Source organism: Hordeum vulgare, chromosome 1H, assembly GCF_904849725.1.
Source record: "Hordeum vulgare subsp. vulgare chromosome 1H, MorexV3_pseudomolecules_assembly, whole genome shotgun sequence".
Lineage (NCBI taxonomy): Eukaryota > Viridiplantae > Streptophyta > Magnoliopsida > Poales > Poaceae > Hordeum > Hordeum vulgare.
Window position 1 is genome coordinate 22956834 of NC_058518.1, and position 24124 is coordinate 22980957.

The 24124-nt window shown below is 50.9% G+C and overlaps 1 protein-coding gene and 2 pseudogenes across 1 annotated transcript; all 3 read left to right on the forward strand.

The window, feature by feature from the left end:
- Positions 1-826: 826 nt before the first annotated feature.
- On the forward strand, positions 827-15860 carry LOC123395862 (annotated as a pseudogene).
- A 17-nt stretch (positions 15861-15877) lies between these two features.
- LOC123405262 (DEAD-box ATP-dependent RNA helicase 21-like) lies at positions 15878-16879 on the forward strand. The gene is made up of 2 exons (XM_045099019.1): positions 15878-16278; positions 16330-16879. Exons 1-2 carry the CDS (start codon positions 15878-15880, stop codon positions 16877-16879), a joined length of 951 nt encoding a protein of 316 aa, XP_044954954.1.
- A 3034-nt stretch (positions 16880-19913) lies between these two features.
- On the forward strand, positions 19914-22970 carry LOC123395871 (annotated as a pseudogene).
- The last annotated feature ends 1154 nt before the right edge of the window (positions 22971-24124 follow it).

Below are 24124 nucleotides of genomic sequence, written 5' to 3' on the forward strand. Positions count from 1 at the left end.
GAGGATTTCAATAGGATTTGCAAGATACCCGATGGGGGTAGTGTTAATGATCCTCCTAAGTCTTCGGTCACAGACTTTGTCTCTAGTATAACTGTTGGAGAAACCAGAGATATCACGCAAGCCACCATAGGAAGCATCCATTTCCCTGCCTTGCACTACCTTGCCCTCTTCATAGGTAGGTGCATTAACAGCAAGGGTGCACAATGTCACCAATGCGCTTCGGGCCTTAGTATCCTTAAGAGCGCAGTAACAGGTGACAGGAGCTTCAATATGGGAGCTATAATACCAAGGAGGCTGAATAAAAATGCTAGTGAGGGGGATTTCTTCGGTGGAGTTTATGCTACACGCTTAGCAAATTTTCTTGGGGTATCCATCTGTCCAGAAGACCCTCCTCTGCGTACAGCCTACCTTGATCGTGTCGCTCTAACACGCTACCAGTTCCTTGAGAGAGATCATCGATCCCTCCTATACCGCTTGATATTTAACCGGCAGCGTATTTTCCATATTACCCTTCCTGCTCCTGCTTTCTTTGACTTTCAGGTAAAATGAAGATACTACATCTCTACTATTAAAGCAGGATGTGCCGTCGTGATGGTTCAACCAGCGGGATGGTTCGACCTCTCGTTAGCTCCCCACCTCCACCTCCCGTCGCTGGCACTTCCCCCGATTTTTCCATCCCTTCATAAACCAGACGATTAAATAAAGAAAAAACCGGTTCACTAAAAAATGCCCTAATTATATCTCAACCCACGTACGAGATTCATCCAACAACCCACTCACGCACCTCCCACGTCCCCATCTCCCCCAACTCCCTTGCCCATCCGCCATGCCCCCCTCTCGCGTTGGCCTCGGCAGGGACGCCGGACCCATCATGGTCGCCAAGCCACGGGATAGGTTCTGCTTCGACTGGGCGAGCACGGACGACACTAGCCGCGTCGACGCCGCCAACAACCAGCCAGCGCACGGCGCGCTGCTGCTCTACATCCACGGCTTCCTCGCCGGCATCGACCGGCGCGAGCAGAAGAAGGTCGCGGCGGCCGCGCTCCAGAAGGACTACGGTGCCGGTGCCACGGCGACGTACGACGCCCTGGACATGCGTGTGGACATGCACTAGACGGACAAGTGCGCCGACGAGATGACGGAGCGCGACCGGCGGATCCTGCGCAAGGACTTCGGCATGTTCTACAGGGGGCTCCCGCGTGCCTCGGCCCATGCAGAGTTGGGCGAAGAGCAGGCTCGGCGCCGAGTTGCTCCGGAACGTCGACAGGGCTGGATACAGAAAGCCCACGCCGATCCAGATGGCCGCCGTGCCGCTCGGCCTCCAGCGGCGCGACGTCATCGTCGTCGCCCAAACCGGCTCCGGCAAGACCGTCGCCTTCGTGCTCCCCATGCTAGCCTACATCGCCGGCATGCCGCCCCCGACCAGCCAAAGCGAGGCGGACGAGGGCCCGTACGCGCTCGTCCCGGCGCCGACACGGGAGCTGGCACAACAGATCGAGAGGGAGACGGTGAAGCTCGCGGCATGCCTAGGCATCAGGGTCGTGTCCATCGTGGGTGGCAAGGCGGACGGCCAGTCAACGATCCAGAAGCAGGGGAGCATGCTCGAGCGGGGGTGCGAAGTCATCGTCGCGACGCCGGACAGGCTCCTCGAATGCCTGGAGAGGAGGTACGCCATACTCAACCGGTGCAACTACGTGGTGCTCGACGAGGCCGACACGATGATCGACATGGGGTTCGAGCCGCAGGTCGTCGGCGTGCTCGACGAGATGCCGCCGAGCCACCCGAAACCGGAGAACGCGGACGAGGAGCTGGACGAGGCGAGGACATACATGACGACCCACATGTTCAGCGCCACCATGCCGCCGGCCATGGAGCGGCTCGCCAGGAAGTTCCTCCGGAACCCGGTGGCCGTCACGGTCGTCTTGGCCGGCAAGGCGGCGGACCTCGTCGGGATGTGTCATCGTGATGGTTCAACCAGCGGGATGGTTCGACCTCTCGATAGCTCCCCACCTCCACCTCCTGTCGCTGGCACTTCCACCAATTTTTTTCCATCCCTTCATAAACCAGGCGATTAAATAAAGAAAAAACCGGTTCACTAAAAAATGCCCTAATTATATCTCAACCCACGTACAAGATTCATTCAACAACCCACTCACGCACCTCCCACGTCCCCATCTCCCCCAGCTCCCTTCACTACTGCAATCCAGAAATTTGCCGTCTCCTTGGCCTTTGCCGTCAGCTCACACATGGCAAAGGTACTCTTTGCCGTCAGCTGCCACAGTGCTGACGGCAAAGAGGTGGCAGATGGAAAAAGATTATTTTGCCGTCGGCCACTTCTTTAACCGTCCGCTGGCCGACGACAAAGAGCCCTAAGCGGACGGCAAAGGGAGGGCGGACGGCCAAGCCCCGCCACACAACGGCCGAAACGTCACCCCACACACCCCTCCCCTTTGCCGTCTGCTTGGGGCCCTTTGCCGTCCGCCTGGGAGCGCGACGGACGGCAAAGGTGACGGCGACCCACCACCCAACCACCCACCCGGTGCCTCCCCCCCCGGGACCTTTGCCGTCGGCCTTGGGGGCCTTTGCCGTCAGCCTAGGAGCGCGGCGGACGGCAAAGGGCCGGCAGCCTAGACACGTCCACGCGCACCCCCGCCCCCCTTCCAACCGTTCCCACGTAGCCCCCCTCCAACCCTACCGACGTCCCGCGCCGCGGCTGCCCTGCGCCGCCGCTGCCCCGCGCCGCCGCTGCCCCGCGCCGCCGCCTGCCCCGCACCGCTCCTCCACCCTGCCCCGCGCCGCCGCCTACCCCGCGTCGCCGCTGCCCTGCGCCGCCGCTGCCCCGCGCCGCTCCTCCTCCCTGCCCCGCGCCGCCGCCTGCCCTGCGCCGCCCCTCCTCCGTGCGCCGACCACTCCCCTGTCGCCTGCCCCTCCCGGCGCCGCCCCTCCTACACCGCCCCTCCTGCGCCGCCCCTCCTCCCTGCGGCACCCCTCCTCCCTGCGCCTCCTCCATGCGCCGCCCCTCCTCCCTGCACCGCCCTTCCAAGATAGGTAAATTTATTTCTGTTTTTTTGTTTTTTTCTCTTTTGTCATTTTTAGGTTCATGGTAATTAGTTTGTGGTATTTAGTTTGTTAGGTTATACTATATATGCTAATTGTTTATGGTAAAATTAATGACACGAGGATGATAACATTAGTTGTCAAGCATGATTTGTTTTTTTGGTTTTGTTTCTATTTAATGGTATTTGTAGTTTGAAAACGCCGATGTGTTCTGTGTCACACATGTGTTCTCATAGTACCTCTTCATCGGAATGGCTAAAAAACAATATTTTTTTTGACTCGGGAGTACTGATGATGTGTTTCAAGAAAAAAGTGGTGTCATTAGAAAAGAAAAAGGTTTAGGGTTGAGCACATTATTCTATCTTCGAAGATCGACCCGGTACCCTCCCAAAAAAAAGATCGACCCGGTCCAGCTGATTCATGAGCACAGCGACGTGGGAAGCACTATGTTGTGGTGTGTGTGCTTCCACCGGACAAAACAATGAAATTTTGAAACATGGACGCGGCGTCGGACCAGGCGTTGACGGCGGAGGCGGCGGACGTGCTCTCCCGAGCGGGCCAGTCAGGTAGCTGATGAAGTTGGAGGAGATGTCGTAGTACGCGAACCCCCGACCCCCCGACCCCCGACGCCACTGACCCCTGACCCCCGACGCCACTAACCCTCAACCCCCGACCCCCTACTCCGACCGTGACGCCACTGACCCCCAACTCCCGAGCCCGGACACCTCTTTGGCCTCTTGTTGACCGAAAAGACCCCAACCCCCGACGCTAGTGACCCTCAACCCCCGACAACACTCACCCTCGACCCCCGACCCCCGACCCCGACCCCCGACGCCACTGACCCCCGATCCCCGACGCCCGACGCCACTGACCCTCGACCCTCGACCCTCGACCCCCGACAACACTCACCCTCGACCCCCGACCCCTACCCCGACCCCCGACGCCACTGACCCCCGACCCCCGACGCCCGACGCCACTGACCCTCGACCCCCGACCCCCGACCCCCGACAACACTCACCCTCGACCCCCCGACCCCCTACCCCGACCCCCGACGCCACTGACCCCCGACCCCCGACGCCCGACGCCACTGACCCTCGACCCCCGACCCCCGACCCCCGACAACACTCACCCTCGACCCCCGACCCCCTACCCCGATCCCCGACGCCACTGACCCCCAACCCCCGAGCCCCGACACCTCTTCGGCCTCTTGTTGACCGAAAAGACCCCAATCCCCGACGCCAGTGACCTTCGACCCCCGATGACACTGACCCACATAGTTATGAGTTAGGTCATATAGTTATGTTAATTATAAAAACATCATATTTGTGTTGATCGGGTGAATTTCAATGTGCAGTTGTTCGACGACCTCCACATGCGTTGGACGAGCTCCGCCCTTGCGTTGTTGGTGAGCACAAATGACTTCTCCTCCTACCCCCTTAATTTGCTCTGTCCCGGTCTTCGTGCCGATGAAACTTGCTAGCTATAGGTTTCTTCAATCAAGAGTATGCGTGACCAGTATGCGTCTCCCATTCGAAAGGGCGACATCTATAAATATGCATTTCTTTGCATATTTATAACCGCCATCCTTTCGAATTGTCCAACATTATCCATGGACAGCCCGAGTATGTGTAGATTGGGTTTGTTTTCCCGTATGCTGTGCTCCGGATCTGATGCGGAATTTCGTCAGTGCCTCCCCTATTGTTCTCCGGGTACACATCCTCTCTGCTTATTGCCGAGACGTGTATCAGGAGAACAGCGGGGAGGTGCTGTCGAAATTCTGCGTCGCATCTGGAGCAGAGCACGGGAAAACGAACCCAGTCTACACATACTCGGGTGGGATTAGGACCTATCTTTACCTATTAGCGTGTAGGTTGCATGGACGTAATAAAACTGACAAACTTGATTAGCGTATGAATATAGATGATGAATTATATATTTATTTCTTGTGCCCCCATAGGTAGCTAGGCAACATGAGTGATCGTGCTTGGATGTACACTGGTCACCCTAGTCAGAAAGACATGACCCATGAATGGTTAACAAAAACCAGGGGGTTTGTGAGAGCCGCATTTGCAAATGGCCAGCATAAAACATGGTGCCCCTGTCCCAACTGCGACAACTGGAAAAAGCAGACAGAGTTTAAAATGGGTAAACACCTGCAGAAGTGGGGTTTTACGCCTAATTATACAGTGTGGACTTTTCATGGTGAGTCTGACCAACGTGCTAGAGCTGAGGTGATTCGTCGTCGCACCGACGAGCATGGTACCGGGATTGAAGACATGGTGCAAGACTTTGATGATGCTCGTGATTCGGACGATGAGATGGAGGAATCTGCAAAGGCCTTCTATGAAATGCTGGAGTCTTCAAAACGTCCTCTCCACGAGCAGACCGAGCTTTGTCAGCTGGATGCCATCGCGCAAGTAATGGCTCTGAAGGCTCAATTCAACCTAGGCAGAGAATGCTACGATGCGATGATGACGATATTTGGACGCTTTCTACCCAAAGGCCATGTACTGCCTGCAAACCTGTACCAGTCAGAGAAAATCCTCCGTGTACTTAAGATGCCCTATGAGAAGATACATGCGTGTGAGAATGGATGTGCCTTATTTAGGCTTGAGTATGCGGCCTTGAACTATTGCCCCATTTGCAATTCTTCAAGGTATATTGTGGTAGACAACGGCATGGGTGAGAAGAATCAGACCAAAATCCCCATTAGTGTTCTTCGATATCTGCCAATCGTACCAAGACTTCAACGTCTTTTCATGGTCGAAGAGACGGCCAGACAGATGACATGGCACAAATTGGGCAAAAGAACCGAACTAGATGCGGATGGGAACAAGATGCTGGTACACACTTCAGATGGTTTTGCGTGGAGGCACTTCGATGCATTACATAAGGATAAATCGGAAGATCCAAGGCAACCTAGAGGTGCCATCAGCATGGATGGGTTCAATGTGTATGGTATGACGGCAGCACAATACAGTTGTTGGCCTGTATTTGTCATTCCACTAAATTTGCCACCCGGAGAGATTATGAAAAGAAAGAACATTTTCCTGACGTTGATAATTCCAGGGCCCAACTATCCGGGGAAGAATATGAATGTGTACATGCAGCCGCTTAAGGATGAGTTGCAAGAAGCCTGGGATAATGGGATCAAGACCTACGACGCGGCTACCAAAACAAATTTCAAAATGCATGTGTGGTACATGTACTCGACGCATGATTATCCGGCGTTTGCGCTATTCCCTGGCTGGTGTGTGCATGGAAGGTTCCCGTGCACCACATGCAAGGCAACTCTTCAGTTCCGTTGGCTGCAGGCTGGTCGGAAGTATTCTTGCTTCGACATGCGTAGACAATTCCTGGATCCTGACCATAACTTCAGAAAAGACAAGAAGAATTTCATCAAAGGTAGAGTTGTCAAAAACACTGCACCAGCTGCGTTTACAGGCCAACAGACCCTTGATCAGTTAAACGCTCTTGAGCCTGATCCTTTGCGTCCAGGATACTTCAAAGGGTATAATACGGAACACGCCTGGACTCACAAGTCATGTTTATGGGATCTCCCTTACTTCAAAGACCTCCTTTGCCCACACAACATTGACGTGATGCACACTGGAAAGAATATTGCGGAGGCCATTTTTGGTACATTGTTCGGCATAGAGGGGAAGTCAAAAGATAATCCTAAGGCTAGAATCGACCTGGAGGCTCTATGTGATAGACCGTTGCAAAACTTGCGACAATGGAAAGGAAAGCAAAGCATAGCGAAGCCAAAAGCATGGTTCAATCTTGAAAGGCCAGCTATGAGGGAAATGCTATTGTGGGTGAAAATGCGGTTGATGTTCCCCGATGGGTATGCTGCGAATCTAAAGAGGGGAGCGAGTCTGGAGAAATTGAAAATATTTGGGCTCAAGAGTCATGATTGGCACATATGGATTGAGCGGGTAATGCCGGTGATGTTGCGTGGCTTTATCCCTGAGGATGAATGGCTAGTACTGGCAGAGCTGAGCTATTTCTTCCGTTCTCTTTGTGCGAAAGAACTATCGCTTGGCGTGCTAGATGAAATGGAAGAGTTGGCGTCGGAGTTGATCTGCAAATTAGAAAAGATCTTTCCACCGGGCTTCTTTAATCCAATGCAACATTTGATTTTGCATCTCCCGACCGAGGCAAGAATGGGGGGCCCGTTCAAAATCGATGGTGCTACTCAACTGAGAGGATGCAGAAGACGCTTCGAGCTAAGTGTAAAAATAAACATAGAATTGAAGCATCGATGGCCGAGGCATTCATTACTGAGGAGGCGGCAAACTTCGTGATAGCACACTACGAAGCCAAAAATCATCATTTGCATAACCCGAAGCCTCGGTACAATAATGGCGATCGAGAAAAAGTTCGATCCAACCTCAGCCTATTCAAAGGTAAGCTCGCACCATCCGGTGCTTCGAAAGGGAAATCGTTGGATGTCGAAGAATGGCGGACCATTTCATTGTATATCTTCACCAACCTAACAGAAGTGAGGCCGTATATCGAGTAAGTTCTCGGTAATTTATTGTTCCGCAACTTCTAATTGCTTTGAACTACTCTTATTCCCGGATATTTGATATAGTCGATACGTCGCCGAATTTTCAGATGGAGCGGTCATTGAAAAGGATTCCGTCGAAGAGTATGAGCTTCTCGCAAAGCATGGAGGCGACTATCCTGGTTTCATCTCTTGGTTCAAACAAAGGGTAATTAATTACCATTAAGGGCCCATTTGATTTATTGGTCTAATTTGCGGCTAATGCATCCATTCTTTCGTATTAAACTTGTAAGCTGATGCAGAGTCTATGGACCCCGAGTTGAGACAAGTCGCTAATGGTTTTGACTATAAGGTCCGTTCATTTGACAAATACAACATCAACGGGTATCACTTTCGTACCTTTGGCAAAGAGCTATCTATGCCCGACCTAAAGACTACAAATTTTTCTGTCTCTGCTATCGGCGAAGGAGACACCGAGTATTATGGAAGGGTTGAAGCAATTTATGAACTTCTATTCTATGGTGAAAACCCACCGACCGTCGTAGTCTTCAAATGTTATTGGTTTGAGCCGAGGGGGACTAGAAGGACTCATGAACATATAGGACTAGTCGAAATCAACCAAAACACCCACTTAGATGTTCCCGATGTCTATATTACGGCTCAACAGGCGACACAAGTTTTCTATCTACCGTGGGCCTGCCAAACTGATCCAAATCTCAAAGGTTGCATTTGAATGTCCGTTTCATTAATAAATAAAAAGTTTGACCTGTCGAAACCAAATGTACAGTCTATGTGCGAGAAGAACGGCCAAGTCCCTCCGCCGATGCCAGTCATTAACGTGGCGGGGACGGTGAGTTTCATTTCAGTGGAGTGATCTTAAGAGTGTCCTCATGCTAACTACACATTGCAAACGACGTTTGGTGCAGAATATGTCCCGAAACGCATCGCACGACCCTTCTACAGTCGAGCCTTCTCCAGGGCAGCCTTCTCCAGGTGAAACAAGCCAGAGCCACCGTGCTTCACCCTAACTTATGTATGTTATTTCTAGTGTTTTAATAAAAAATAGCTAGACTTCCATCTAATGACATAATTAGCTTAGTTAGCTCCAAAATAGCTAGACTTCCATCTAATGACATAATTAGCTTAGTTAGCTCCAAAATGGCCTATTTAATAAAAAATGACCTATACTTAGCTCCAAAATGGCCTTCTTCCTCCTTCTCCTTCTCCTTCTTCTTCTCCTTCTCCTTCTTCTTTTCTTCTTCTTCTCCTCTTCCTTCTTCTTCTCCTCCTCCTCCTCCTCCTCCTTATTTTACTTCTTCTTCTCTATCTCTTCTTCTACGTAGCTTAGACTCCTCCAAGAAAGGCTAAATTGGCTAATTATCCTACGAAATGACATAATTAGCGTAGTTAGCTCCAAAATGGCCTATTTAATAAGAAATGACCTATACTTAGCTAATTATCCTCGAAATGACATAATTAGCTCCAAAAAGGCATTCTTAGCCAATTTAGCCCGAAGAAGGGGACAAGAAGAGAAAAAGAGGAAAAATGAAAGGAAGGAAGAGGAAAAATGAGGAGAATAAGAAGGAGGAGAGGGAGGAGGAGAAGAAGAAGGAGAAGGAGAAGGAGCTCCTCCTTCTCCTTCTTCTTCCTCCTTCTTCCTCCTTCTCCTTCTCCTTCTTCTTCTCCTTCTCCTTCTTCTTTTCTTCTTCTTCTCCTCTTCCTTCTTCTTCTCCTCCACCTCCTCCTCCACCTTATTTTACTTCTTCTTCTCTATCTCTTCTTCTATGTAGCTTAGACTCCTCCAAGAAAGGCTAAATTGGCTAATTATCCTTCGAAATGACATAATTAGCTTAGTTAGCTCCAAAATGGCCTATTTAATAAGAAATGACCTGTACTTAGCTAATTATCCTCGAAATGACATAATTAGCTCCAAAAAGGCATTCTTAGCCAATTTAGCCCGAAGAAGGGGACAAGAAGAGAAAAAGAGGAAAAATGAAAGGAAGGAAGAGGAAAAATGAGGAGAAGGAGGAGGAGAGGGAGGAGGAGAAGAAGAAGGAGGAGAGGGAGACGGAACTTCTTCCTCCTTCTCCTTCTCCTTCTTCTTCTCCTTCTCCTTCTTCTTTTCTTCTTCTTCTCCTCTTCCTTCTTCTTCTCCTCCACCTCCTCCTCCTCCTTATTTTACTTCTTCTTCTCTATCTCTTCTTCTACGTAGCTTAGACTCCTCCAAGAAAGGCTAAATTGGCTAATTATCCTACGAAATGACATAATTAGCTTAGTTAGCTCCAAAATGGCCTATTTAATAAGAAATGACCTATACTTAGCTAATTATCCTCGAAATGACATAATTAGCTCCAAAAAGGCATTCTTAGCCAATTTAGCCCGAAGAAGGGGACAAGAAGAGAAAAAGAGGAAAAATAAAAGGAAGGAAGAGGAATAATGAGGAGAAGAAGAAGGAGGAGAGGGAGGAGAAGAAGAAGGAGGAGAGGGAGAAGGAACTTCTTCCTCCTTCTTCCTCCTTCTCCTTCTCCTTCTTCTTCTCCTTCTCCTTCTTCTTTTCTTCTTCTTCTCCTCTTCCTTCTTCTTCTCCTCCACCTCCTCCTCCTCCTTATTTTACTTCTTCTTCTCTATCTCTTCTTCTACGTAGCTTAGACTCCTCCAAGAAAGGCTAAATTGGCTAATTATCCTACGAAATGACATAATTAGCTTAGTTAGCTCCAAAATGGCCTATTTAATAATAAATGACCTATACTTAGCTAATTATCCTCGAAATGACATAATTAGCTCCAAAAAGGCATTCTTAGCCAATTTAGCCCGAAGAAGGGGACAAGAAGAGAAAAAGAGGAAAAATGAAAGGAAGGAAGAGGAAAAATGAGGAGAAGAAGAAGGAGGAGAGGGAGGAGGAGAAGTAGAAGGAGGAGAGGGAGAAGGAACTTCTTCCTCCTTCTCCTTCTTCTTCTCCTTCTCCTTCTTATTTTCTTCTTCTTCTCCTCTTCCTTCTTCTTCTCCTCCACCTCCTCCTCCTCCTTATTTTACTTCTTCTTCTCTATCTCTTCTTCTACGTAGCTTAGACTCCTCCAAGAAAGGCTAAATTGGCTAATTATCCTACGAAATGACATAATTAGCTTAGTTAGCTCCAAAATGGCCTATTTAATAAGAAATGACCTGTACTTAGCTAATTATCCTCGAAATGACATAATTAGCTCCAAAAAGGCATTAGTAGCCAATTTAGCCCGAAGAAGGGGACAAGAAGAGAAAAAGAGGAAAAATGAAAGGAAGGAAGAGGAAAAATGAGGAGAAGAAGAAGGAGGAGAGGGAGGAGGAGAAGAAGAAGGAGGAGAGGGAGAAGGAACTTCTTCCTCCTTCTCCTTCTTCTTCTCCTTCTCCTTCTTCTTTTCTTCTTCTTCTCCTCTTCCTTCTTCTTCTCCTCCACCTCCTCCTCCTCCTTATTTTACTTCTTCTTCTCTATCTCTTCTTCTACGTAGCTTAGACTCCTCCAAGAAAGGCTAAATTGGCTAATTATCCTACGAAATGACATAATTAGCTTAGTTAGCTCCAAAATGGCCTATTTAATAAGAAATGACCTATACTTAGCTAATTATCCTCGAAATGACATAATTAGCTCCAAAAAGGCATTCTTAGCCAATTTAGCCCGAAGAAGGGGACAAGAAGAGAAAAAGAGGAAAAATGAAAGGAAGGAAGAGGAAAAATGAGGAGAAGAAGAAGGAGGAGAGGGAGGAGGAGAAGAAGAAGGAGGAGAGGGAGAAGGAACTTCTTCCTCCTTCTTCCTCCTTCTCCTTCTTCTTCTCCTTCTCCTTCTTCTTTTCTTCTTCTTCTCCTTCTCCTTCTTCTTCTCCTTCTCCTTCTTCTTTTCTTCTTCTTCTCCTCTTCCTTCTTCTTCTCGTCCACCTCCTCCTCCTCCTTATTTTACTTCTTCTTCTCTATCTCTTCTTCTACGTAGCTTAGACTCCTCCAAGATAGGCTAAATTGGCTAATTATCCTACGAAATGACATAATTAGCTTAGTTAGCTCAAAAATGGCCTATTTAAGGAAGAAATGACCTGTACTTAGCTAATTATCCTCGAAATGACATAATTAGCTCCAAAAAGGCATTCTTAGCCAATTTAGCCCGAAGAAGGGGACAAGAAGAGAAAAAGAGGAAAATGAAAGGAAGGAAGAGGAAAAAGGGATAAGAAGAAGAAGGAGAAGAAGAAGGAGAAGAAGAAGGAGGAGAGGGAGAAGGAACTTCTTCCTCCTTCTCCTTCTCCTTCTTCTTCTCCTTCTCCTTCTTCTTTTCTTCTTCTTCTCCTCTTCCTTCTTCTTCTCCTCCACCTCCTCCTCCTCCTTATTTTACTTCTTCTTCTCTATCTCTTCTTCTACGTAGCTTAGACTCCTCCAAGAAAGGCTAAATTGGCTAATTATCCTACGAAATGACATAATTAGCTTAGTTAGCTCCAAAATGGCCTATTTAATAAGAAATGACCTATACTTAGCTAATTATCCTCGAAATGACATAATTAGCTCCAAAAAGGTATTCTTAGCCAATTTAGCCCGAAGAAGGGGACAAGAAGAGAAAAAGAGGAAAATGAAAGGAAGGAAGAGGAAAAATGAGGAGAAGAAGAAGGAGGAGAGGGAGGAGGAGAAGAAGAAGGAGGAGAGGGAGAAGGAACTTCTTCCTCCTTCTCCTTCTCCTTCTTCTTCTCCTTCTCCTTCTTCTTTTCTTCTTCTTCTCCTCTTCCTTCTTCTTCTCCTCCACCTCCTCCTCCTCCTTATTTTACTTCTTCTTCTCTATCTCTTCTTCTACGTAGCTTAGACTCCTCCAAGAGAGGCTAAATTGGCTAATTATCCTACGAAATGACATAATTAGCTTAGTTAGCTCCAAAATGGCCTATTTAATAAGAAATGACCTATACTTAGCTAATTATCCTCGAAATGACATAATTAGCTCCAAAAAGGCATTCTTAGCCAATTTAGCCCGAAGAAGGGGACAAGAAGAGAAAAAGAGGAAAAATGAAAGGAAGGAAGAGGAAAAATGAGGAGAAGAAGAAGGAGGAGAGGGAGGAGGAGAAGAAGAAGGAGGAGAGGGAGAAGGAACTTCTTCCTCCTTCTTCCTCCTTCTCCTTCTCCTTCTTCTTCTCCTTCTCCTTCTTCTTTTCTTCTTCTTCTCCTCTTCCTTCTTCTTCTCCTCCACCTCCTCCTCCTCCTTATTTTACTTCTTCTTCTCTATCTCTTCTTCTACGTAGCTTAGACTCCTCCAAGAAAGGCTAAATTGGCTAATTATCCTACGAAATGACATAATTAGCTTAGTTAGCTCCAAAATGGCCTATTTAATAAGAAATGACCTATACTTAGCTAATTATCCTCGAAATGACATAATTAGCTCCAAAAAGGCATTAGTAGCCAATTTAGCCCGAAGAAGGGGACAAGAAGAGAAAAAGAGGAAAAATGAAAGGAAGGAAGAGGAAAAATGAGGAGAAGAAGAAGGAGGAGAGGGAGGAGGAGAAGAAGAAGGAGGAGAGGGAGAAGGAACTTCTTCCTCCTTCTCCTTCTTCTTCTCCTTCTCCTTCTTCTTTTCTTCTTCTTCTCCTCTTCCTTCTTCTTCTCCTCCACCTCCTCCTCCTCCTTATTTTACTTCTTCTTCTCTATCTCTTCTTCTACGTAGCTTAGACTCCTCCAAGAAAGGCTAAATTGGCTAATTATCCTACGAAATGACATAATTAGCTTAGTTAGCTCCAAAATGGCCTATTTAATAAGAAATGACCTAGACCTAGCTAATTATCCTCGAAATGACATAATTAGCTCCAAAAAGGCATTCTTAGCCAATTTAGCCCGAAGAAGGGGACAAGAAGAGAAAAAGAGGAAAAATGAAAGGAAGGAAGAGGAAAAATGAGGAGAAGAAGAAGGAGGAGAGGGAGGAGGAGAAGAAGAAGGAGGAGAGGGAGAAGGAACTTCTTCCTCCTTCTTCCTCCTTCTCCTTCTTCTTCTCCTTCTCCTTCTTCTTTTCTTCTTCTTCTCCTTCTCCTTCTTCTTCTCCTTCTCCTTCTTCTTTTCTTCTTCTTCTCCTCTTCCTTCTTCTTCTCGTCCACCTCCTCCTCCTCCTTATTTTACTTCTTCTTCTCTATCTCTTCTTCTACGTAGCTTAGACTCCTCCAAGATAGGCTAAATTGGCTAATTATCCTACGAAATGACATAATTAGCTTAGTTAGCTCAAAAATGGCCTATTTAAGGAAGAAATGACCTGTACTTAGCTAATTATCCTCGAAATGACATAATTAGCTCCAAAAAGGCATTCTTAGCCAATTTAGCCCGAAGAAGGGGACAAGAAGAGAAAAAGAGGAAAATGAAAGGAAGGAAGAGGAAAAAGGGATAAGAAGAAGAAGGAGAAGAAGAAGGAGAAGAAGAAGGAGAAGGAGCTCCCGCTCCTTCTCCTTCTTCTTCTCCTTCTTCTCCTTCTTCTTCTCGTTCTTCTCCTTCTTCTTCTTCTCCTCTTCCTTCTCCTTCTCCTCCTCCTCCTCCTCCTCCTTTTTCTTGTTCTTCTCCTCTTCCTTCTCCTTCTCCTCCTCCTCCTCCTTCTTTTACTTCTTCTTCTCTTTCTCTTCTCCTATAGTTAGCTAGGGTTCCACCTAAATGACATAATTAGCTTAGTTAGCTCCTAAATGGTCTATACTTAGCTAATTTCTATCCGAAATAACCTATATATACACTACTTCATCTAGTATTATTTTTCTAACTTTCTTATTTGTCATTTTGCAGATTACCTTCACTTCACGGGAAGCTTGGTTGATGGAATGCTTGAAGCTGATTTCTTGTACCCTGGGTTGTATTGAAACTATTGTAGTATATGAATATATGAAACTTTGTATGCACGTGGATGAAACTGGTGTAATATATGGTTTGGTACGGATGTAACTTGCATAATATGTATGCACTATGGATGAGAGTTATTTTAATATGGTTATGAGTACGGAAAGTAATTTATTTATGTCAAATATATATATATATTCTGATTATTGTTAAAAATGCTAGATATAACAAAAAATAAATAAATAAGGGGATGGTTCCCCTCTTTGCCGTCTGCCAACACATGGCAAAGGGGGGAAGGCACATAGCAAAGGGGGAATCTGCCCCCTCTCTCTCCCCCTTTGCCGTCAGCCCCCACATGGCAAAGGGGGCAAGGCACATGGCAAAGGGGGAATCTACCCCCTCTCTCTCCCCTCTTTGCCGTCTGCCCCCACATGGCAAAGGGGGGGAGGCACATGGCAAAGGGGGATTCTGCCCCCTCTGTCTCCCCTCTTTGCCGTCCGCCCCCTCATGGCAAAGGGGGGAAGGCAGACGGCAAAGGGGGAATCTACCCCTCTCTCTCTCCCCTCTTTGCCGTCTGCCCCCTCATGGCAAAGGGGGGAAGGCAGACGGCAAAGGGGGAATCTACCCCTCTCTCTCTCTCCCCTCTTTGCCGTCTGCCCCCTCATGGCAAAGGGGGGAAGGCAGACGGCAAAGGGGGAATCTACCCCTCTCTCTCTCCCCTCTTTGCCGTCAGCCCCCTCATGGCAAGGAGGGTATGGCAGACGGCAAAGAGAGGAGGCATGCCGTTAACACTTAACGGGGACGTTGCAATATATGCCGTCCCATTTATTTTGCCGTCTGCCCCCTCATGGCGAAGATTCTTTGCTGTCCGCTTTGCAGAGGCAGACGGCAAAGAGCCTCTTCACCGGATTTTTTTTACCGTTTACTTTGCCATGAGGGGGCAGACGGCAAAGCCTTTGCCGTCCGTGGTTGCCCCCTTTGCCGTCCGCCTTGGCAGACGGCAAATTTCTGGATTTCAGTAGTGCTTGCCCATCCACCATGCCCCCCTCTCGATTGGCCTCGGCAGGGACGCCGCACCCATCGTGGTCGCCAAGCCGCGGGATAGGTTCCGCTTCGACTAGGCGAGCACGGACGACACCAGCCGCGTCGGCGCCGCCAACAACCAGCCAGCGCACGGCGCGCTGCTGCTCTACGGCCGCGGCTTCCTCGCCGGCATCGACCGGCGCGAGCAGAAGAAGGTCGCGGCGGCCGCGCTCCAGAAGGACTACGGTGCCGGCGCCGCGGCGACGCACGACGCCCTGGACATGCGCGTGGACATGCACTGGACGGACAAGCGCGCCGACGAGATGATGGAGCGTGACTGTCGGATCCTGTGCAATGACTTCGGCATGTCCTACAGGGGGCTCCCGCGTGCCCCGGCCCATGCGGAGTTGGGTGAAGAGCAGGCTCGGCGCCGAGTTGCTCCGGAACGTCGACAGGGCTGGATACATAAAGCCCACGCCGATCCAGATGGTCGCCGTGCCGCTCGTCCTCCAGCGGCGCGACGTCATCGGCGTCGCCCAAACTAGCTCCGGCAAGACCGCCGCCTTCGTGCTCCCCATGCTGGCCTACATCGCCGGCATGCCGCCCCCGACCAACCACAGCCAGGCGGACGAGGGCCCGTACGCGCTCGTCCTGGCGCCGACACGGGAGCTGGCGCAGCAGATCGAGAGGGAGACGGTGAAGCTCGCGGCATTCCTAGGCATCAGGGTCGTGTCCATGGTGGGTGGCAAGGCGGACGGGCTCCTCGACTGCGTGGAGAGCAGGTATGCCATACTCAACCGGTGCAACTACGTGGTGCTCGACGAGGCCGACAGGATGATCGACATGGGGTTCGAGCCGCACGTCGTCGGCGTGCTCGACGAGATGCCGTTGAGCCACCTGAAACCGGAGAATGTGGACGAGGAGCTGGACGAGGCGAGGACATACATGACGACCCACATGTTCAGCGCCACCATGCCGCCGGCCATGGAGCGGCTCGCCAGGAAGTACCTCCGGAACCCAGTGGCCGTCACGGGCGGCTTCGCCGGCAAGGCGGCGGACCTCGTCACCCAGAACGTGGTCATGGTGAAGGTGCAAGAGAGGATGCCACGGCTGACGAGGATCCTCGCTGACCTCGGCAAGGACAGAAGGACGACCATTGTGTTCTGCAACACAAAGAACTCCGTGGAGAAGCTGACCAATGAGTTGGAATACGCGGGGTTGAGCAGGGTGACGGCGCTGCACGGGGGGAAGTCGCAGGACGAGAGGAAGGCCAGCCTCGACAGGTTCAGGAACGGCAGGTTCTACACGCTCGTGGCCACCGACCTGGCCGCCCGCGGCATTGACGTCCCGGAGGTCGCTCACGTGATCAACTACGAGATGCCCAGCTCGATCGATCTGTACACTCATCGTATCGGGAGGACCGGACGTGCCCGGATGAAGGGGCTCTCGACATCGTTTTTGACCATGGAGGACACTGACATTTTCTAAGAACTTAAGAAGATTATTGTGCAGAGCAATAGTCCCGTGCCGCCGGAGCTTGCGAGGCATGAGGCGTCAAGGTTCAAGCCAGGGTCTATTCCTGGTAGACCTCCGAGAAGAAATGGCACCGTGCATGCATACCACTGATCCAAGAGGAAGGAACCAAAGGCGCATCTTCGTAACAATATGAGAAGAACTTCGACGAGAATTTTAGGGAGCCAGATGAGGTACAAGCATTAATATTAATCAGAGCAATTTCAGTGTTATTCTTACATTGGAAAACCACGTTTCTTGTTTGTGGTAAATATATTTAGTGATGATTCGTATCTGACCTTATACTAATACACCCTGGATGTTATGATCAATCTTTGTCATGCCCAAATGTAGACCTTTGTCCGCTTTTGAAGTTTTTGATTATTTGATTTGATGTTTTATGCTCTAAATGCGCTTTTTTTTACATGTAAGGTGTTAGTTAGTATTTCAGAACCATTTTTCTATCATTTATGTAGGAGTACCTGATCTTCATTACCTTCAACAGTTTAGTCTTAAAAGGTGACATTTACTTTCCTATTCTTTTTTAATTTCATGTATACTCCAGTTGTGGATGGCATTTATTTATGCTTGTTTTCCGTTACTTTGCGGCACCACCACCCTCCGCGTCTTCCCCAAGTTCAGTTTGCCTGGAGCCCTAGCGCTAACCGCTCGCCGCGCCGCACAGAGAGAGAGCCCCGCTGTCGCCCCCCGCTCATCCGGCGAGATGGTGCTCGCGCAGGTCTGTACCCAATTATCGTATTAGGGCCAATTATCTTTTTCCATGCTAGATTGGCAAACCAAGCACCCGCTCTTGAGTTTTGGTTACTTGGCAGCATTTAATCTGGGTACTTGTCTTGTCATTTTCCCATTTTGAAAATGCTGATAGGAAATACTTGTCAATCTTTCAGATCTTATGTACTGTTCAGAAGCATATACTTCAGGGAGGTCCCAAGCGTCTACCTTTCACTGTGCCGTCCTTAGTCTGATTGCGTGGGGTTGCTCGGCGAGGTGGCTCTGAGCGAAAGCCTAGACGGCACGTCGTCTGTGGACGTCGTTTTCCACCTTGGTGGTCGTTGGGGACCCTCTCCTCGCCCAGCACCTTCGGACCATGGCCATCGGGCGAAATCCTAAGACTCCAAGGCAAGTCGGGTGACGGCATCGTTCCCACATCGCTACCCCCTTGGGATAGTATTATGGTTGTGATGGATAGGCCGCAGGGAGCAGACATTTGAGAAGAGCGTGGCAGATGGATTGGAGAACCGACGAGGTCACACAGATGGCGATAGCAGCACATCAGAGTTAACTTCATATTCCTCGTTGACTTGCAGGCTTGGCATCTTTCCCATCAGTTCAATACTTCCAATTGTTCCAGGGTAACTATTTTAGAGACAAACATAATCCAGTGGGCCACAACACTGCCACCGCCACCTACCTCCCTGGTGGCGGAGTGCAAGCTTATGGGGCCAACAGGCACCCGCTCCACTCATTCTAGCTCCCAGCCTCTTCTTCCACCTCCAGAAAAAATATTTTCGTAGCTCAAACCCGTGTTCTTGCTCATTTGGCTGTGATTTTCGATCTCTTTGCTCAAAGCACCATTCTCCGAACCGTTTTGGGGAAATTACTCCTTGGTAAGTGACTCCTCCATTTTTCCAATTAGTTTTTGCTCTAGTGCTTTATCCTTCGCGTATTCTTGCTACCTTGGTGACCCTGTTCTTGAGCTAGAAATGTTGATTTTAGCTGGTCCCAAGTAGTTTTAGCGCGTGATATGGTCTCTAGGCACTAGTAGGAGTAGTTGCTGCAAGGTGTGGTGGGTCTTTATTCACTTTTCTCTTGAACTTCAAAAAATTCAGCAAAAGGAAATTATGTTCAGGAGGAAGTTTCATGGTGGTTTCTCAAGTAAGTAGGGTCCTCGTCTTTCTTTTCGGGAGCCCGAACCTTTTCAACTAAGCGACGCACCGGTACAACCATGTGAATGGCCTTCCGATGAGTTCATGATCGAAGCAGGTTTCAAGGATGAGTTTGATGCACTTGTCCGCCATGCCGGGTTAGAAGAATTCTTCTCACATAAATGTGAACAGTATGCTATGCTCACTGCCTCTTTCTTGCGTAGATTTAAATTTTTAGCTGGCCGTGACTCATCCTTACTGGTTGATCTGTACGATAAATCCTATACCGTGGATCTGGAGGATTTCAATAGGATTTGCAAGATACCCGATGGGGGTAGTGTTAATGATCCTCCTAAGTCTTCGGTCAGAGACTTTGTCTCTAGTATAACTATTGGAGAAACAAGAGATATCATGCAAGCCACCATAGGAAGCATCCATTTCCCTGCCTTGCACTACCTTGCCCTCTTCATAGGTAGGTGCATTAACGGCAAGGGTGCACAATGTCACCTATGCGCTTCGGGCCTTAGTATCCTTAAGAGCGCAGTAACAGGTGACAGGAGCTTCAATATGGGAGCTATAATAGCAAGCAGGCTGAATAAAAATGCTAGTGAGGGGGATTTCTTCGGTGGAGCTTATGCTACACGCTTAGCAAATTTTCTTGGGGTATCCATCCGTCCAGAAGACCCTCCTCTCCGTACAGCCTACCTTGATCGTGTCGCTCTAACACGCTACCAGTTCCATGAGAGAGATCATCGATCCCTCCTATACCGCTTGATATTTAACCGGCAGCGTATTTTCCATATTACCCTTCCTGCTCCTGATTTCTTTGACTTTCAGGTAAAATGAAGATACTACATCTCTACTATTAAAGCAGGATGTGCCGTCGTGATGGTTCAACCAGCGGGAAGGTTCGACCTCTTGTTAGCTCCCCACCTCCACCTCCTGTCGCTGGCACTTCCACCGATTTTTTCCATCCCTTCATAAACCAGACGATTAAATAAAGGAAAAACCGGTTCACTAAAAAATGCCCTAATTATATCTCAACCCACGTACGAGATTCATCCAACAACCCACTCACGCACCTCCCACGTTCCCATCTCCCCCAACTCCCTTTCCCATCCGCCATGCCCCCCTCTCGCGTTGGCCTCAGCAGGGACGCCGGACCCATCGTGGTCGCCAAGCCGCGGGATAGGTTCCGCTTCGACTGGGCGAGCACAGACGACACCAGCCGCGTCGACGCCGCCAACAACCAGCCAGCGCACGGCGCGCTGCTGCTCTACGTCCGCGGCTTCCTCGCCGGCATCGACCGGCGCGAGCAGAAGAAGGTCGCGGCGGCCGCGCTCCAGAAGGACTACGGTGCCGGCGCCGCGGCGACGTACGACGCCCTGGACATACGCGTGGACATGTACTGGACAGACAAGTGCGCCGACGAGATGACGGAGCGCGACCGGCGGATCCTGCGCAAGGACTTCGGCATGTCCTACAGGGGGCTCCCGCGTGCCCCGGCCCATGCAGAGTTGGGCGAAGAGCAGGCTCGGCGCCGAGTTGCTCCAGAACGTCAACAGGGCCGGATACAGAAAGCCCACGCCGATCCAGATGGCCGCCGTGCCGCTCGGCCTCCGGCACGACGTCATCGGCGTCGCCCAAACCGGCTCCGGCAAGACCGCCGCCTTCGTGCTCGCCATGCTGGCCTACATCGCTGGCATGCTGCCCCCGACCAGCCACAGCGAGGCGGACGAGGGCCCGTACGCACTCGTCCTGGCGCCGACACGGGAACTGGCACAGCAGATCGAGAGGGAGACGGTGAAGCTCACGGCATGCCTAGGCATCAGGGTCGTGTCCATCGTGGGTGGCAAGGCGGACGACGAGTCGTCGATCCAGAAGCAGGCGAGCATGCTCGAGTGGGGGTGCTTGGTCATCGTCGCTACGCCGGACAGGCTCCTCGACTGCCTGGAGAGCAGGTACGCCATACTCAACCGGTGCAACTACGTGGTGCTCGACGAGGCCGAGAGGATGATCGACATGGGGTTCGAGCCACAGGTCGTCGGCGTGCTCGACGAGATGCCACCGAGCCACCTGAAACCGGAGAACGCGGACGAGGAGCTGGACGAGGCGAGGACATACATGACGACACACATGTTCAGCGCCACCATGACGCCGGCCATGGAGCGGCTCGCCAGGAAGTTCCTCCGAAACCCGGTGGCCGTCACGGTCGGCTTCGCCGGCAAGGCGGCGAACCTCGTCAGGATGTGCCGTCGTGATGGTTCAACCAGCAGGATGGTTCGACCTCTTGTTAGCTCCCCACCTCCACCTCCTGTCGCTGGCACTTCCACTGATTTTTTTTCCATCCCTTCATAAACCAGACGATTAAATAAAGAAAAAACCGGTTCACCAAAAAATGCCCTAATTATATCTCAACCCACGTACGAGATTCATCCAACAACCCACTCACGCACCTCCCACGTTCCCATCTCCCCCAACTCCCTTTCCCATCCGCCATATCCCCCTCTCGCGTTGGCCTCGGCAGGGACGCCGGACCCATCGTGGTCGCCAAGCCGCGGGATAGGTTCCGCTTCGATTGGGCGAGCACAGACGACACCAGCCGCGTCGACGCCGCCAACAACCAGCCAGCGCACGGCGCGCTGCTGCTCTACGTCCGCGGCTTCCTCGCCGGCATCGACCGGCGCGAGCAGAAGAAGGTCGCGGCGGCCGCCCTCCAGAAGGACTACGGTGCCGGCGCCGCGGCGACGTACGACGCCCTGGACATACGCGTGGACATGTACTGGACAGACAAGTGCGCCGACGAGATGACGGAGCGCGACCGGCGGATCCTGCGCAAGGACTTCGGCATGTCCTACAGGGGGCTCCCGCGTGCCCCGGCCCATGCAGAGTTGGGCGAAGAGCAGGCTCGGCGCCGAGTTGCTCCAGAACGTCGACAGGGCCGGATACAGAAAGCCCACGCCGATCCATATGGCCGCCGTGCCGCTCGGCCTCCAGCGGCGCGACGTCATTGGCGTCGCCCAAACCGGCTCCGGCAAGACCGCCGCCTTCGTGCTCCCCATGCTGGCCTACATCACCGGCATGCCACCCCCGACCAACCACAGCGAGGCGGACGAGGGCCCGTACGCGCTCGTCCTGGCGCCGACACGGGAGCTGGCGCAACAGATCGAGAGGGAGACGGTGAAGCTCGCGGCATGCCTAGGCATCAGGGTCGTGTCCATCGTGGGTGGCAAGGCGGACGGCCAGTCGACGATCCAGAAGAAGGCGAGCATGCTCGAGCGGGGGTGCGAGGTCATTGTCGCGACGCCGGACAGGCTCCTCGACTGCCTGGAGAGCAGGTATGCCATACTCAACCGGTGCAACTACGTGGTGATCGACGAGGCCGAGAGGATGATCGACATGGGGTTCGAGCCGTAGGTCGTCGGCGTGCTCGACGAGATGCCGCCGAGCCACCTGAAACCGGAGAACACGGACGAGGAGCTGGACGAGGCGAGGACATACATGACGACCCACATGTTCAGTGCCACCATGCCGCCGGCCATGGAGCGGCTCGCCAGGAAGTACCTCCGGAACCCGGTGACCGTCACGGTCGGCTTCGCCGGCAAGGTGGCGGACCTCGTCGCCCAGAACGTGGTCATGGTGAAGGTGCAAGAGAAGATGCCACGGCTGACGAGGATCCTCGCTGACCTCGGCAAGGACAGAAGGACGGCCATTGTGTTCTGCAACACAAAGAACTCCGTGGAGAAGCTGACGAATGATTTGGAATACGCGAGGTTGAGCAGGGTGCGGCGCTGCACGGGGGGAAGTCGCAGGACGAGAGGAAGGCCAGCCTCGACGGGTTCAGGAACGGCAGGTTCAACGCGCTCGTGGCCACCGACCTGGCCGCCCGCGGCATTGATGTCCCGGAGGTCGCTCACGTGATCAACTACGAGATGCCCAGCTCGATCGATTTGTACACGCATCGTATCGGGAGGGCCGGACGTGCCCGGAAGAAGGGGCTCTCGACATCGTTTTTGACCATGGAGGACACTGACATTTTCTATGAACTTAAGCAGATGCTTGTGCAGAGCAATAGTCCCGTGCCGCCGGAGCTTGCGAGGCATGAGGCGTCAAGGTTCAAGCCAGGGTCTATTCCTGGTAGACCTCCGAGAAGAAATGGCACCGTGCATGCATACCATTGATCCAAGAGGAAGGAACCAAAGGCGCATCTTCGTAACAATATGAGAAGAACTTCGACGAGAATGTTAGGGAGCCAGATGAGGTACAAGCATTAATATTAATCAGAGCAATTTCAGTGTTATTCTTACATTGGAAAACCACGTTTCTTGTTTGTGGTAAATATATTTAGTGATGATTTGTATCTGACCTTATACTAATACACCCTGGATGTTATGATCAATCTTTGTCATGCCCAAATGTAGACCTTTGTCAGCTTTTGAAGTTTTTGATTATTTGATTTGATGTTTGATGCTCTAAATGCGCTTTTTTTTACATGTAAGGCACTAACACGTTAGTATTTGAGAACCATTTTTCTATCATTTATGTAGGAGTCATCTGATGTACCTGATCTTCATTACCTTCAACAGTTTAGTCTTAAGAGGTGACATTTACTTTCCTATTCTTTTTTAATTTCATGTGTACTCCAGTTGTGGATGGCATTTATTTATGCTTGCTTTCCGTTACTTTGCCGCACCACCACCCTCCGCGTCTTCCCCAAGTTCAGTTCGCCTCGAGCCCTAGCGCTAACTGCTCGCCGCGCCGCACAGAGAGAGAGCCCCGCTGCCGCCCCTGCGAGTCCGGCGAGATGGTGCTCGCGCAGGTCTGTACCCAATTATCGTATTAGGGCCAATTATCTTTTTCCATGCTAGATTGGCAAACCAAGCACCTGCTCTTGAGTTTTGGTTACTTAGCAGCATTTAATCTGGGTACTTGTCTTGTCATTTTTCCATTTTGAAAATGCTGATAGGAAATACTTGTCAATCTTTCAGATCTTATGTACTGTTCAGAAGCATATACTTCAGGGAGGTCCCAAGCGTCTACCTTTCACTGTGCCGTCCTTAGTCCGATTGCGTGGGGTTGCTCGGCGAGGTGGCTCTGAGCGAAAGCCTAGACGGCACGTCGTCTGTGGACGTCGTTTTCCACCTTGGTGGTCGTTGGGGACCCTCTCCTCGCCCAGCACCTTCGGACCATGGCCATCGGGCGAAATCCTAAGACTCCAAGGCGAGTCGGGTGGCGGCATCGTTCCAACATCGCTACCCCCTTGGGATAGTATTATGGTTGTGATGGATAGGCCGCAGGGAGCAGACATTTGAGAAGAGCGTGGCAGATGGATTGG

Coding starts and splice junctions, on each gene's coding strand:
- LOC123405262 (XM_045099019.1), top strand. CDS start 15,878: ATGGTCGCCGTGCCGCTCGTCCTCCAGCGGCGCGACGTCATCGGCGTC. Junction 16,279..16,329: donor GGCGTGCTCGACGAGATGCC/GTTGAGCCACCT, acceptor GGACGAGGCGAG/GACATACATGACGACCCACA.